At 40.2% G+C, this 14,968-nt stretch overlaps 2 protein-coding genes and 1 long non-coding RNA gene across 23 annotated transcripts in view; 1 reads left to right on the forward strand and 2 right to left on the reverse strand.

The window, feature by feature from the left end:
• Msp300 (Muscle-specific protein 300 kDa) overlaps positions 1 to 6,721 on the reverse strand; it is a 94,542-nt gene extending 87,821 nt beyond the window's left edge. For all 11 annotated transcript variants that reach the window (XM_077409084.1, XM_077409087.1, XM_077409080.1 and 8 more), the window contains exon 1: positions 6,007 to 6,721. In XM_077409084.1, the coding sequence (XP_077265210.1) occupies positions 6,007 to 6,721 (715 nt within the window). The remainder of the gene's footprint in view (positions 1 to 6,006) is intronic.
• LOC143899097 (uncharacterized) overlaps positions 1 to 13,887 on the forward strand; it is a 111,858-nt gene extending 97,971 nt beyond the window's left edge. For 6 of the 11 annotated variants that reach the window (XR_013257371.1, XR_013257368.1, XR_013257367.1 and 3 more), the window contains 4 exons: positions 297 to 1,543; positions 5,991 to 9,129; positions 10,399 to 10,705; positions 11,128 to 13,887. This is a non-coding gene — a long non-coding RNA (uncharacterized LOC143899097). The remainder of the gene's footprint in view (positions 1 to 296; positions 1,544 to 5,990; positions 9,130 to 10,398; positions 10,706 to 11,127) is intronic. The other 5 variants (XR_013257373.1, XR_013257372.1, XR_013257375.1 and 2 more) reach the window with 2 other exon arrangements.
• LOC143899096 (uncharacterized) lies at positions 9,887 to 14,014 on the reverse strand. The gene is made up of 2 exons (XM_077409101.1): positions 13,886 to 14,014; positions 9,887 to 10,661 (listed from the first exon to the last, which is right to left on the reverse strand). Exon 2 carries the CDS (start codon positions 10,607 to 10,609, stop codon positions 10,205 to 10,207), a length of 405 nt encoding a protein of 134 aa, XP_077265227.1. The 5' UTR covers positions 10,610 to 10,661; positions 13,886 to 14,014; the 3' UTR covers positions 9,887 to 10,204.
• Positions 14,015 to 14,968: the final 954 nt, after the last annotated feature.

Genomic DNA, 14,968 nt, shown 5'->3' on the forward strand with positions numbered 1-14,968 from the left:
TTTTTGAGAATATAATCTTATTAGCGCTGTTAAAATTAAGCCAACCGCATAATTTTGATTGCATTAAAAAGAAAATAAAGGTAAAAATATTAAATGTTACTGTATGTGATTTATCTCTTGAAAAATTGTTCTTAAAAAATAATTTTTTATCCTATATTAACTCTTAGATATTATTTTAAATTGTTCTGTACGTGAAGAATAAGTATATCTTCCTTGTAAGCATAAATACGAGACATCGATTACATAAGTTTAATTTCAGCGGGTTTCTATACCAAATATCGTGATTCTGATTTCAGTTTTCGTGACGGAATGGATGGCAGGGCACTCGTGCGTTCGTTCACGTGTCCGTCTGTGAGTTACTGCTCCGAAAAAAAGATAGGCAAAGGCTAAACCTAAACCGTATATTAATGTCTCATTATACGGCGTCACGGAAAGTAACTGTGCGGCTGGTAAAAATCAACGTAGCAACAGGAAATTTCAGCTATTATGCATTTACCATGGACGAAGTTTACGGGTTAAGAACCAAAACGAATGCGGAGTGTCCTAAAACTCGTGTCTCAATTTTAACGATAGATTTCCTAGCAAACTTGAATGAATTTCGAAGTTATTTGCGACCTGCGAGTCGGGAAACCAAATACATTTTTTGCAAGATCATATTTTTTAAATATATTTTAGATATATATAAACTTTATTTTAATATTTAGTATCACAATTAGCTATTATTTTTCTTTCCTCTTTCTTATATAGCAAATAAATACAGTTCAGATCCAAAATAATATCGCAATAGCATTCGCAAATAGCCAAAGTTGAGTATCGAATAATTCGATAAATGTTAGCGTATCAACAAATCCAGATTTACAGTTATAATTTTAAAAATGTTTCAAATTCATTGCAAAATCTATTATAAAAATTAAAATTGATATTTGAAACATTTTGTAATACTATTGTACATACCATATGACTCCAATGACTTTAAAAATAATTGATTATAAAATTTGCATAATATATAATGATCCATTATTTTATTTAAGCAATATTATGGACACAGCCCCGAAATTGACTTTCACTCCCTCCGATTATTATTGTTCGCAAGTTTGTGCTATATATAGCCGATTCTCGGCTACGATCGATGTATTTTTACGCAAGCAGATAGGCCGATAGAAGAAAAATTAACGGCATAACACGGATCGATAGGGAAACTTTGAACCGGAACGATCAACTCACGGAGGTCAGATCGCTTTTAACGTTCGCCACGCTAACCGTTACTTGTCGTGATGGTTCAACCGGTCGCGCGAGGAAGAAAACGTAAATAGACATTGGCCGTTTAACGCAAAAACGTTTGAAGCAACCAGAGACAGTCGCGTGCCGCCTCGAGAACCGCGTGTATCATGCACGGATAGCCACCAACACGTTAGCTGAACGCATAGATTCATCTCAAACTTAGGGGATTACGGAGTTCGTGAACTTCCCTGATTGTTGCTGTCGTGCGAATAAATTACAAAGCTAGAACACCGAAGGAAATAAACGCCTACCACATATTATGGTACTTCATACTTTTCGATTACAGCAATTTTGAATCTTGTAGTAACAAAGTCATCTTCGAGAGTTCCGCGAAGTTGGCACCCGACTTTAACAAAATGAATTTTTAAAAAAAGGAAATTGTAGCATTTTCTTTGTAGTTGTTTGTAGTAACAATAATTTCGTTTGTAGTTTTACTGATTTTGCAAAAACAAAGATTTTTAAAAATCACTCTTGCCTAAAATTTAGATATTTGAAATTCGCTCGCGCCATGCGTTTTAGAATCGTTTGTAGTTGTTTGTAGTAACAATAATTTCGTTTGTAGTTTTATCCATTTCGAAATAACGAAAAATTTTAAAAATCACTCTTACTCAAAATTGAGATATCTGAAATCCGCTCGCGCCATGTGTTTTAGAATCGTTTGTAGTTGTTTGTAGTAACAATAATTTCGTTTGTAGTGGAATAATTTAAAAGTTGCAATGTATTTGTAATAAACATTGTAAATCGTTTTTGTCAGACAACTACAAACGATTCTAAAACACATGGCGCAAGCGAATTTCAAATATCTCAATTTTAGGCAAGAGTGATTTTTAAAAATCTTTGTTTTTGCAAAATCGGTAAAACTTCAAACGAAATTATTGTTACTACAAACAACTACAAAGAAAATGCTACAATTTCCTTTTTTTTTAAATTCATTTTGTTAAAGTCGGGTGCCAACTTCACGGAACTATCTTCGAGCATCTCTTAACGCATCTCGCTGACGGATTATTTGTTAGGTTTCTAAAAAATTGAATTAAAAATTGAAAGCCGAGGATTCAGACACTCGTTATTATTTATATTTATGCATGGAACACAGAAAAATTGGTTCTGCGCCAGCAATATCCTAATCTTCTTCGTTGCGCAAGTAGGCTTATGCCATAGAATAATTTCACGATCATGTTTGTGGTCGCCGACCAGTATTACGACAGCCATGCAGGACAGCAATATCCGAGATGTCCGGTTTACACGCGAGGAAAGGAAAGGGAACCAGTAAAGTGGGACACAAGTTCTCGAGGATGAGGTCAGACTACGTCTCTCCTCTCGGATGAGACGGGATAAATTATGAAAGAGAGAGAGAGGTGATCAAACAAATCTTACAACTTGTTATACACTAGTCTTACGCGGTAGCTTTGCCTATAATCGAAGTCATTAAAATACCTCGACGATACATTATGCAATTGTGGTGACTCGTTAAATTTAAATAAGCAACAATCGACGCGCATGAGTGTTCAAAGAAAGAAAAAGAAGAGAACTACTTATGATATGACGTTCATTTTAAGTCATAAATGGATATTTTAAGAATAATTGTATGTTAATTATGACAAAATGTCTTGCGTTTTATATAACATTCACTATGCATTGTTCGACACGCTACAAATACAGGCGCGAAAAAAATTTTCGTAAATTAGAATAATGTGTCTATGTATGTGTTCGTGATTCAGCAACAAAAAATAAACGTTTCGTGGCAAAATCAACTTAAAAAGATATTTTACCGGACATGCAAACGCAAGACGCGGAAATTAAGAAAACATTTTTACGTTCGATAAACCAATTAAGCTGACAGAAAACGAGCAAAAATTTTTTATGTAATGGAAAATGACAATTTATAGTTACGAATCATCTTGTATATAAATCATGTCGTTCGCGAAGATCGATATAACCGACTGTACTTTATTCCGAGAAAACATCGCTCGATAATTGTCGCTAGGAAATGCATTGGAATGAATAATTGTTGCAAAATTTACGGATGAAGTCAATATCCATAATCTATTTCTTTCAAATATTTGCCAATTTTATATTACAAAATTATATTAGTTATTCTATTTTCCTTAGAGATATTGATATATTCGAACATTGCTACAAGATTTTGACCAGGTTTGTGACTATTGTAGTCAAACATTTTATAATTCTGTCCTACCAAATTAATGATCACTGTAAACATAGTCATAAAAGCTAACAGCCGATGAGTTTGCTGCTAGGGAATAAAAATGAAGTTATTAAAGTTTTACTATAAATCCATTGCCGCACACATAAAACGTTTATTTCTTGGTCATCGCTGAGACATCGATAAAGAAATACGTAGACATGAAGTCTGTTCGTTTTAGCTGAACTTCTTTCGCAGTTCATGTCTCTTTTCTCCTTTTCTTTCCAACGTAAAAAAAGGCGAAAAGATGAACAGTGCAAAAAGTTCAGCTAAAACGAACAGGCCTACGTATATGTTTCATGTGTTCAAAGTTCTGAAAAAGTTCTTCGACAAACAGTCCTTCAAAAGCATTTAAACAAGTATATAAGTAAGACCAGCTCTGTTATTGTGCTGAAAGTCAGATATCTAGAACATATTACATTGTTATGATAGAGAAGCCTTTTTTCTGACAACAATCCTACCTTGGTAAGTCTGATCGTCAACCTACCGTTGATCTACCGTTGACCTACTTCGCGTCTGACCAGTAAAACTGTTTTAACGACTCCGTGCACCAATCGAAAAGCCAGCCCTGAGATGAGAGATAACCGAGCATGGCCTTGACATTCATACGATAACTCGAGTGATTTATCAGACGTACAAATATATCTATGAGTCTTTATGGAAAGGTGCCGTTTGGCATTTAATTTGAAGCTTAGCGTGTCAAATATTCATTGAGAGAGATCGATACGATGATATTATATAGATAATATTAATAAATAACCTGATAAATACAATCGTGATAAAAACAAAAGTTGCGACATGCATGTACGCGTGTATGCACGTATGCATGCAAAGTTAGAAATGATATGTATATCTCACTAACACTGAAAATTCTATTAATTAACTTCTTTGAAATAGAAATAAATTTGTATGTGAAAACGAATTTAAATTTCGGAAACACAAATTTGAAATAGATTCTTCTTTAATGAGTACTTAGTAAAAATTTTGATTTATTGAAAGCTTTCGGAATTTCACATTAGACATTTTAGCACAATTAAGATATTATCTTACATGCTATCAAAATAGCATTACGATTTCAAGTATCAAACAACAGGACTTCGTTGCAAGTAGTTTTACTATTTAAGATTGAAACTCATTAAGAGTCATATCGCTTTTCATTAGTCCCACTTGTTTTATATTTGCACGCGAAATTGTTTCTTAATTGCTTGATAATTGATGTTTCGTATAAACGATGAGGTAATATCGCATGTTGTAGAGCGCGCACGTGCGGTCTGTCAGGCAAACTATGAAAATTACAGCATGCAAGAGTGCTACAGAACGAACCCGTCCGAAGTTCTCGATTTGCTGTCATTAACGCGACGGACGATCAACCTTTCGCTGCATACGCCCGAATATGCATGTATTTCGAACGCGCGCGTGGGCGCGATGTGCCTTCTCGCTAACGAGCCTGCTCCTCGAAATTTGGCGCAATCGATTAATTCATCATCCGACGGGTTTCTACGACGACAGAATTTTGTTCGACACACGCGCGAGAAGTGACGTGTTAAAAGTGTGAGAACACTGTGGATCGCATTCTCATCGCTAAGTGTGATTATTTAGTCCTGAGTTTTGTTTGTATTTTTGCATCCGTATGAGTGTATTCAATTTTATTATGTGACATTATGTATGGTCGCGCAAAACTTCTCTTCGTGTCTCTCGTAAAAGGACTCTAGAGTCTAGAGGAACAAGAGAACGGATAAAAGATGTGGATTGAGATAGAAGGATAGCCTTGAACCGAGGTTCCTACGATCGTCATCGTTAACTATTATACTAGCGCACGTTACGAGGCGCATTAAGTTTTATACGCAGCTCGCCGTTGAATGGCAACATTATGCAATGATCCCATAAATGATTACTCTATTATGGAGATTTTTATGTAGTTCGACAGATTTAAAAACAAAAACATTTTTATAAGATGTTTGTTGTATTCTACTTTTCAGGAAGAGATATATCTTCGCTCTGCGAATAACTATATCGATGATCTCTCTGTATCGGCGTTATCTGAGATTAAACCTCGATATATAATATCTGTACAATTATCAATCAAGCATTTAAAAGTCTTGACAATTTCAAAAAATTAAATCAGTTCGATTCTGCGAATATCTTAAGAATTGCAAGGTTTGCAAAACGCTCTTTGCAAAAATGCAGTTGTCAGCTAAAATTAATGTATCGCGATGCGTGAAATCGCCAATGTCCTAAATAATCCTGCACGTCCGGCACTGAGATCTCCTTTCTAATCGAATATGAAATATGGTGCGGGTAATCGATAATCATTAAAATCAACATCATTACCAACAACCTGTAGAGTATTTTTTTTTATTATGAGTACCGGTACTTGAGTGCGCGAAAATTTCCAATACTTGACGAGAACGACTGTCGCGAGCGAATCGGCGACTCGCCGGCCGGCGCGAACGTCGGAAATATCGAGACACGAGAGAATTGACAGCAGCCCAGATTCTTTGATTTTCAGGTCAAGACACCTGTACCTTTGATCTCGGCGATGTGCGCGTCGTACTCGCTTCTGCTGCGCACGTATTCGATTCTCGCGGCGACATTCTGGAAGCTCTGACTGCGATACTCGGCGTACCACTCCGAGGGCGGCCGTTCGTCCGGGCCCAATTGCTGAACCCGAGGACTGCTGCATCTCCTCTGCGACAGGCTCTCCTCCGAGGGGAACCTCGTGAAGGAGGTGACCGAACTGGACTTGCTGCCATGACTCTGCACGCCGTGACTATGACTCTGATAGGCCGAGTCTTCGAGGATCTGCTCCTCGCTGGGAGTCCTACTCGACTCCGTCAAAGCGCGCTGCTGAATGACCGCGGTGTCGCCGTTACTCGTGCTGATCGCACGTACGCTTTTCTTCACGGTGATTTTCTCAAATTTCACGACCTTGGCGCCATTCAGCTCGCCTTCCTCTACCAGTCGCTCGAAGCTTTCCTCGAACGAAGAGTCACTCGCCCTGGAAGACGTTCGCCGAGGTGTCGGCGATCGGAAAGATCTGCGCGCGTCCGAATCCTCCAGGAGATCCTCGGTGCTAGGACTACGTCCGGCCGACCAGACCTGTTCGAAAAAGCTCACCCGGTCCCGCAGCCGGCTACCACGTGGCGTTCTCGGACTGCCGCCACCATCGGCGCCGCCACCGCCGGGGCTGTCTACCCTTGGCGGAGTCGGACTACCTCTGGGTGGTGTCGTTCGCGACATATTCCAAGAGCTGTTTGTCCTTTTACTTCATCGTTTTCGCCCAGAAATCATCAGCCGGCACGTCTCGCTCATCGAGTCCGCATGTCAGCCCGGTTCTTCCCTCTTCCCTCTTCTCTCTCCCCGTCTTAATTTTATATCCGAGAACTCTGCTAGCCCAACACCTGTTTTCCCGACACCACACCCCATACACTGGGTTGCATCTGTCGCATTCGCGTCACCTGCTCCGTTTCAGTGATTATCAAGAGCGTGCGAGTAGTTGGAGACGCGTCGTGTCGCCCTATCAATCGTATCGGCGAACCGCAACCCTGCCTGCGAGTATATCTCGGGCTGATTTTCTGTCAGCACTCATGACAGCGGAGTGCGCACCTACCTACCTATAGCTCGCGTCGCAGGCGCGCGCATGGAATGTACGAATACGGAATGTATACGGTATGGCCGTGCGCGACGGGCGCCGGTTCGATACTACCGGCCTGTCGAGACCTCCTCCTTCGGTCTCCTCCACCTCGTACCGCCGCCATTCCCACTTGCCTGCGACGATGACGCGACGCGACCCGACATGGGACAACCAAGAAGACCGGTATCGAAGGCAAACTCGACCGCGAACTCCCTCCAAAAAGAAACTCGCGGTTTGTTCTCTAAAGGGTTTTTAACTTTTCTCGTTCGATTAATCCCTTTATCCTATTTCTTCCCTGGCCCTTGCCCCGCTCGATCTATCTACGGTGCCAGCCGGCAGATTGACTAACTCGTCGACCGTCAATGCGGTCGCTCGCTTCAGGTGCTGCCTCTCTCACGAGGGGAAACTTTGACTCGAATTAATCGATGATTATGCGTTTATAAAACACGTGTTATGACATGTGTGATTCGGTATAATACGTCAAAAATAAGAAGGTCTTTGATATAATAAATGTGCAAGATTTACGCAGAAATCTTTTTCTAAAAATAACACGTATTCTAGCTTTTGCAAGATCTATTTTTCAAAAATTTAAGGCTCTAAAGAACAACGAGTTGAAAGAATTATCACGAGAAGAAAGCGATGGAAATTCATCAAAGCCTTTGTTTGCTTTTCTTATGGAGACTTATTTGTTAATCCTTGCTAAGTCGGAGTTAAGATATAATGAAATAAATATCCCTGTCGGGGGAAACGAAACTGGAGTAGTTTAAGACCGTTTGACGTCGCGACGCAATAAAGAAGATTAAAGGTCTTAAGAGATAAAAATATATACTCCAAGTTGTGCATCAAAACAATTCGTAAATGTCACGGGAGATTGAGCCAATTGATCCAAAAAATTCAAATAATCATGTTTTAATACATTGCGCAAATACACCCTATTAGGATGTATAATGTAAATAGGGGAATGAATGAAATTACGTCATGTAAGTAGCTGCAACGCATTAAGGCAACCAAGCGCGTATGATCGTTATTCGATCTGACCATTTCGCCGATCCCGAGAATTATGCGATCGTCAATAGTCATGCTGCTTCCAGCAAGTAATCCTTTTTTGCTAATAATCGGTGTAATAGCGTGATTTTCTTAACACGATCATTAATGTCACGGACTACTCATCAGCTCTATTCGCGCGAACATCGTTCTGACATGTTGCAATCTGCGGCAAAGCAGTCCCCGCAATTACAGAGCATGCATCCCGCATCTTAATCAGGCACGCGATATCCAGCGCGCGATCATCAATTCGCAAATCGAGTTACCTATAGCGTTGAATTTAATCGCTCGGCGAGATGTCAGTTTCGTACGCATTTATCTCCTCGAATCGTGGATTCGCTCACAGGAATAAGCCGCGAGATTTATTAAGCACGCGTGAAGCATGCGCAAGCACGCGCTACAAATTTTAATGAGCGTGTTACGATCTATTAATAGTCAAATTCCAATTATCATTATTCCTTCAAAACATTCTGAAACTTGATAGTGAAGAATTTAAATACCGACGCATTTTAAATATACGAAATATACTTCATCGCCCTTATATGAAAAAAATGGTGTTTCTTTTGTTTTTTATAAAGAAAATTTCGAGAATATATTTGAACCGATCAAGTCGGATACTCGCGGAGCATGATTTGTGGGATATACGTTGTTTTGCGAATCGAGGATGATCTTTAAACGTTGTGCTATCAATCTATCGGTGAGGTGATTCGTCCAGCGGGGCCGACAGCGAGGTGTCTCTGACAGGAAAAGCGAACGTAACGATTGCGAATGGCGCGGCAGGTGTTCGTCATGTCTATTTATAACTCGTTCACGTCTCCGCGGATTCTATCCTATTTTCCCTTGCACCGCACAGTTCGATTCGACGAGTATGCGAGACGCATGACGCGACCCGTCGCCGTCGTCGCGGCCCGTTGCGCAAGAAGCGCAGACGAATTACGATCCTGCGAATGCACGCATCGCGAGAGTATCCGTAAGTATAACGATGCGTCCTCCTTTTACATCCTTTTACGACAAATATAGGTCTGCAAACAGGGACCTTATTTCCAAATATGCATCTTTGCTTCCAAAAATGACTATGGAAAGTTTCTTAAAGCTGCAATTATTTTATTTTAAGATATATCTCTCAGAAATAGATAATTTTAAATAATTTTAATCTTATTTCTGGTTATATCAATTTTTCATTGCTTTCAAAATACCGAGAAATCACATAATTTATTCTTGTGAATTTCAATGTATCGATTTCCGCGAAATCTCAAAATTATAGCTTCATCAATACAACGCAAGAGAATTATTAGAAGAAATAAATTCCCAATGGTGTTTCTCCCTGATGGAAATCGACGAAAATTTTATGGCTCCCTTATGATACGCCACGCAGACACGATACACAATCCGAGCACTTACATCCCCATGGTCGAAATTTGCGTGCGCAACAACGCTTCGTGATTTGAATCGGCAGATAGTCTATAATTGAGGGTTTTATAGGAGAATGAGTGAGGGTTTAATGATATAGTCTATTGGGCGTTCTGTAACGTGACCGATACCATTCCATCGCAAAACGAATCGATTTTTCTGGACTTTGTAAAACTTACCCTGCAATTGTTGGATGGTAGCTTGGTACTCGGCGAGCTTTTCGTCCACGTAATCTTGACTCTGACTGGCGATGATCTCGGCTGTGCTGGGACCGCTGCTTTCCTCGTCCGTCTGCGTATGATCTAAGGGCACGCCAATATATTCGTAATCCCCAGGTCTGTAGGGTGCTATCAGATATTCTGGCGGCGCGCATGGTACCGGTGATGCCGAATCACTTCTGAAAGAACTCTGCAAGTTGGGATGAAAAAACGTTTTAGCTTTAGCGTTAATGTCTCATCAGTGTATTTTCACTAGCAGATTTGTAATATTTAAATACATCTTTTGCATTAACGTGACAATTTATTCGTGTTATATTGAATTAGACACTCGAGTCTAAATAACTCGACAAGTAACACGCAACACGCGACGTAGACGTACATCGACGACACATTACTATCGATCTGTCACATTTCGCGTTACATGAAAACATTGCGTACCTGCATTGGTATGAATGGCCTTGGCGCTTGACTACCCGTAGGGATCGGCGAAGGCCACCGTGGCCTTGGGCACTGGATGTAACCGGAAGTCGGGCAGCCGAAGACGGGCGACATTCCGGGTGAGATTGGCATTCCGATCGGCACCGGGCTCATCGGATGCATCATTATTCCAGGATATACGAGCGGTGACATGGGATGAGCTGGATGGACCGGAGTCGGAGGCCCGCGATGAATTCGTCCTTGCGGATGCGGCGACGACGAGGGCGTATACGGCGAAGCGGGCCTGAAGGGACTCGGCGCGCTTGGCGCATTAGGTCGCCCTGACCAGCTACCCGGAGGTACATGGCCTCCTCCGGGTGGCCTCGACGGATGCTGTTGCGACATTTCGGACCACTTCAACTGCTCGTCGCTTCGCCTCGCTTATAGGCCAACATCGCTACAAGGAAGAGAGCAATTAGACCTCGATTATTTAAACGCCAGGTAAGATTCAAAGTGTATTAGATATCTTTGTTCCAGCTCTAAATGCAAATTTGTGTTGATTACGCATTTTCAGTCGGAGCAGTTGCTTACGTCTAACAATGAGTATTGCCGATCCTATCTAGACGTGACACACACACACACACACACACACACATTTGTATAATTTGTATTAAATAAAGAAAAAATATTGCAATGTTGCATAATCATGTGTCGATTTTATAAGCCAAAATAATTCTAATGTTAATCGTTTTTATTTTAAAAAAAATTGAAAATTTAATTAATAATTGACTGTTCTTTCAATTGGATGTATTTGTCAATAAAGTTTCAGTCACGTACTGTGTGTTGAGTAAAATCGCGGAATATTGTGTCGTCGAAAACAATAAGCAATGAGACACAATCTGATTCTGACGTTTGATTGACAGCGCGTATTTCCCAGGAAAACAAAAGACCACGGATGAACTGTAAGACACTAAATGAACTCTGGGTCGCATAATAGCGTCGACTAATCGACATGGCACATGGCCAAAAGTTTCTCGAAATAGGTAAGTACTGTTGTACGTATGTATACCTATGAACTTTTGCACACTAATGCGGAAATAAGGTATCCGCGTATAATTATCAAAATGTCAGAGAGAATGCAGACACGCGAGAGAACGAATAACGGGAGCGGTATATAATAAACAGAAGTCACGGCGCCGCGGCTCTGATCCGATAAAACAATCGGATTTCTATCATTTCAACACCGTCAGATGTAATGTATGTAAATTTTGAAAATATCTGCCAGTTATAATAATAAGCTTTGTATTTTCAAAACTATACACCAAAAAGCCATTTCGACAAATTTCGGCCGTAGAGTTCGTTGATACCGGAGATCTTGGCAACTGGAAACGGCTGTCTATATCTATTCAATTTCGACGTCTATTTAATTTCGGCCAGACGCATCGAATGCGTCACGGCCTTCTCGGTCATAATTATCGCATTCGTCATGTTTGTGCGTATATATTTCTGTTGAACGTTAGGAATTTAGATAGAACAGTTTTCTTCTTTGTATAGATATTACTTTACAATATATTAGATCGAATAATAATGCCAAGATTTTCGAACAGCGAATCGTTCTCACCGTCTCTGATGACTCTAGAAACACATGTGGTTAGCAGCAATGAGAGGTATTTCTACGCCTCCTTCCATTGTTTCACCAAGCTATTTTACGCGCCGTGAAATCGAAAGAGGAAGTCTGCATGCTCTAAACGCGCGTAGACGAAAAGTCTTAAGCTTTTTAGCCATCAGATACCGAGTGTAGGCCGGCTAAATATAGCGCTATTTCTATTTTTAATCAGCGCGGCGTTTATACACGCGCCCGACAAGCCGGCAGGTATATTCGCAACGACTGCGTCGGGTATTTCGGCAACTGACACGGATATTAACAGCTGTAATCGCCCATCGCGGTCGCGCCGCCGCGCCGGTTTGACCACCCACGTGGAGTGCGAAAGGTAATCCCGAAGGTATCGTCGATACAGCGGTCGATCTCGCAAATAAATCTTGATCGCGATCTGCGGCTATTTGAGAGTGATTTTCGACTAGTTGTGTACCAAGAGATGTACAACCGGCATAAACCAGAATGTAAAATATGATAGAACTTGAGGCTCGAACGAAGTATAATGTTTCCATTGTCTGCAGCAAACATATTGCAAAAACTACATAGTGCTAGTTTGTAATTTTACAATAATTTATATCGTTTCTTGAGAGTTTGTGGAAATCTGTCGAGACATTCTTTATGAACTGTACCTCATCATGCGCGTGCATGACATATATCTCTCTCTGTTATAACTCTAAGATATTTTAGCAATGTAAAACACAAAGAATTAACAGAACATCACAGTAACAACTGAAGCGCTAATTTCGAAGAAGTATTTTCCACAAACTATTTTTTTACTTAAACTATTTTAAGGACAAAAATTTAGAATATTTCTTTAGTAAATAAAAAATGCAGCTTTGGAAGAAGGTAGAATTGCTATCGACAAATAATTTGAGATTAATCCAAATCTTTCCAATCGATAAAATTGTAAACGTTAATATTAGAATCGCGATAGCAGATTTTGCTCGCATTTTGCTCGCTGTTTGAAAGAGCGAAATCTTGATCTCGCGCGGTCACGCAAGACAGAACGAAAGCCAAGAAGCTCTGTCGCAGATCGCTGGAAAATTTAATGCGAAGACGGATCAACGGGCCAGTCGAACGTTAGTGGCACGCTGGATCCTGGACCTCGGATGCTTGCGTCCAAAAATAAGATCTCTCTGCTGAATTGATGATCAGAAATAGTCGGCGTTCGGAATGGATGTCGCTGACAGAATCGTCCGCACCGGCTTGTTGGTCAGCAATTATTATTGGCGCTCACCCTCATCTATCAACCCTGTGACATTATCGGTGATCAAACGCAGATGATATGTACCTATCGTTTAACGAGCTTTGCGATAACTCAACTTCAATGCATACGAGGTTCATTAAACTTGACTTTGTACGTATTAGATTGTTGCAAAAGATCATCTACTTATTAAGTTCTTAGATAAAGCTAGCAATCCAAAATTTTTAAGAAAGAAATCAAAAAAATGCTTATACTCTTGATAAAAGTAATGTATACTGAAGCTATTGGGGGAATTATTCTGGTTAATATGTAATTTTATTTTTATAACTTTGTTTGGTAAATATAACAATTTGTTTTTTTATCAAAGCGTGTAAAATGTGTTGTATCAATGCGTTTTTTAACAAGAGACTTATTTTATCAACATCTACCGTGACAGAGCACAAACAAGGTCTTGGGATCCAAATCTTAGTATCATAAATAATTAACTAGATTGAAATCATTACAGTATGATGATTAATAAAATTTTTATAAATTACGCAACCACATCCGCAATCATCACATACGCAAGCAAACAGCCACCCACGTGAATCGTAAAACACAGGACACTCCAAGACCCTCAATCATAATTTTAACAATATAAATTCTTCTACAGTGTTTAATAATAATATAGAAGAATTGTTAACTTTCATTTTCTTGCAATTCGAGAATTATCGAAACTATGTTTCAACACTGTAGGTAAGGAAAAGTTTACTATGAGATTGTACAATTTGAAGTAGCAAAATTATGATCGAATATCTTAGGTACATATAACACAAATTACCGGCAAATCCAAGGAATGCTTGATCCAACTGACGATCTTAATGACTCTGATCGATCTCATCAATTGAAATCAACTTCTATTCGGAAAATCACACTTTTGCTCGTTTGTCGTTTCCTCTTTCGTTGGATATTCACTGCGAAACTCACGGTTCGTCGAGAACCGATCGCGAGCGAGGAACTTAATCGATATCGATAATGGTAAAATCGGGGTAATAGCGAAATACGGGGAGAAAGAAAGAGAGGAAGAGAGGGCGATTTCTGTGCCGGATCTCGCGACGCGAATCACAGAGAGACTGGTCCCGGCGCTGGATCATCGATCCAGGATGGGCGTCGCGACGCTCTCTCTCTCTCTCTCTCTCTCTCTCTCTCTCTCTCTCTCTCTCTCTCTCTCTCTCTCGCGGCCCGCATTTATATTTAACTTTGGCATCACTCGACATTCGACTTAGCAGCGTTGCTCGTCCTTTACTCCTCGCCCTCCAACGACGTTGCCCTCGTTCTCACCTCGCGTCTCCTCGCGTCTCTTCCCGTTCTCTTCTCTTCTCTTCTTTCGAAGCGGGGCTCGTTTCTTTTTATCCGTTCCGCCCCGCATGGTGGACGCGGACGCGGGTGCGAGGAGTCGGTGCCACGCTATTATCACCGATGAGCCAACGGCCGCCATTCTCTAGAGTCTAGAAGAAGAAGAAGAATATGAGCCAAACGGCCATCGCGCTCATCGATAATTTTGGTCGCTCATTACGAAAATGCCAATGACGCGCGATTGAATAACAATAGATTATACTACTTGTGCGGAAATGATTTTGCGGGACAACGACCTGATACATCTTTCTTCGTCGAAATATAATAGAAATATACCGGATTCTAGACGCGATGACATTTTCACTCAAGAAACGTTATGAGAGATATGAGAAAAATTGCGATAATCACGATATTCGTGAGTGATTATGTAACTGCATGGATTATTTTGTTTTAGTAATGTTCCTTATTCTTACATGTATATATTTTTTCATTAAATTCTTTACTGATCTAATCAATGAAACATTACGACAAAAATGCAGAATATATTATATACATATATATAATTATA

This window comes from Temnothorax americanus, unplaced genomic scaffold (genome assembly GCF_048541705.1).
Source record: "Temnothorax americanus isolate GAGA-0224 unplaced genomic scaffold, ASM4854170v1 Scaffold25, whole genome shotgun sequence".
NCBI lineage: Eukaryota > Metazoa > Arthropoda > Insecta > Hymenoptera > Formicidae > Temnothorax > Temnothorax americanus.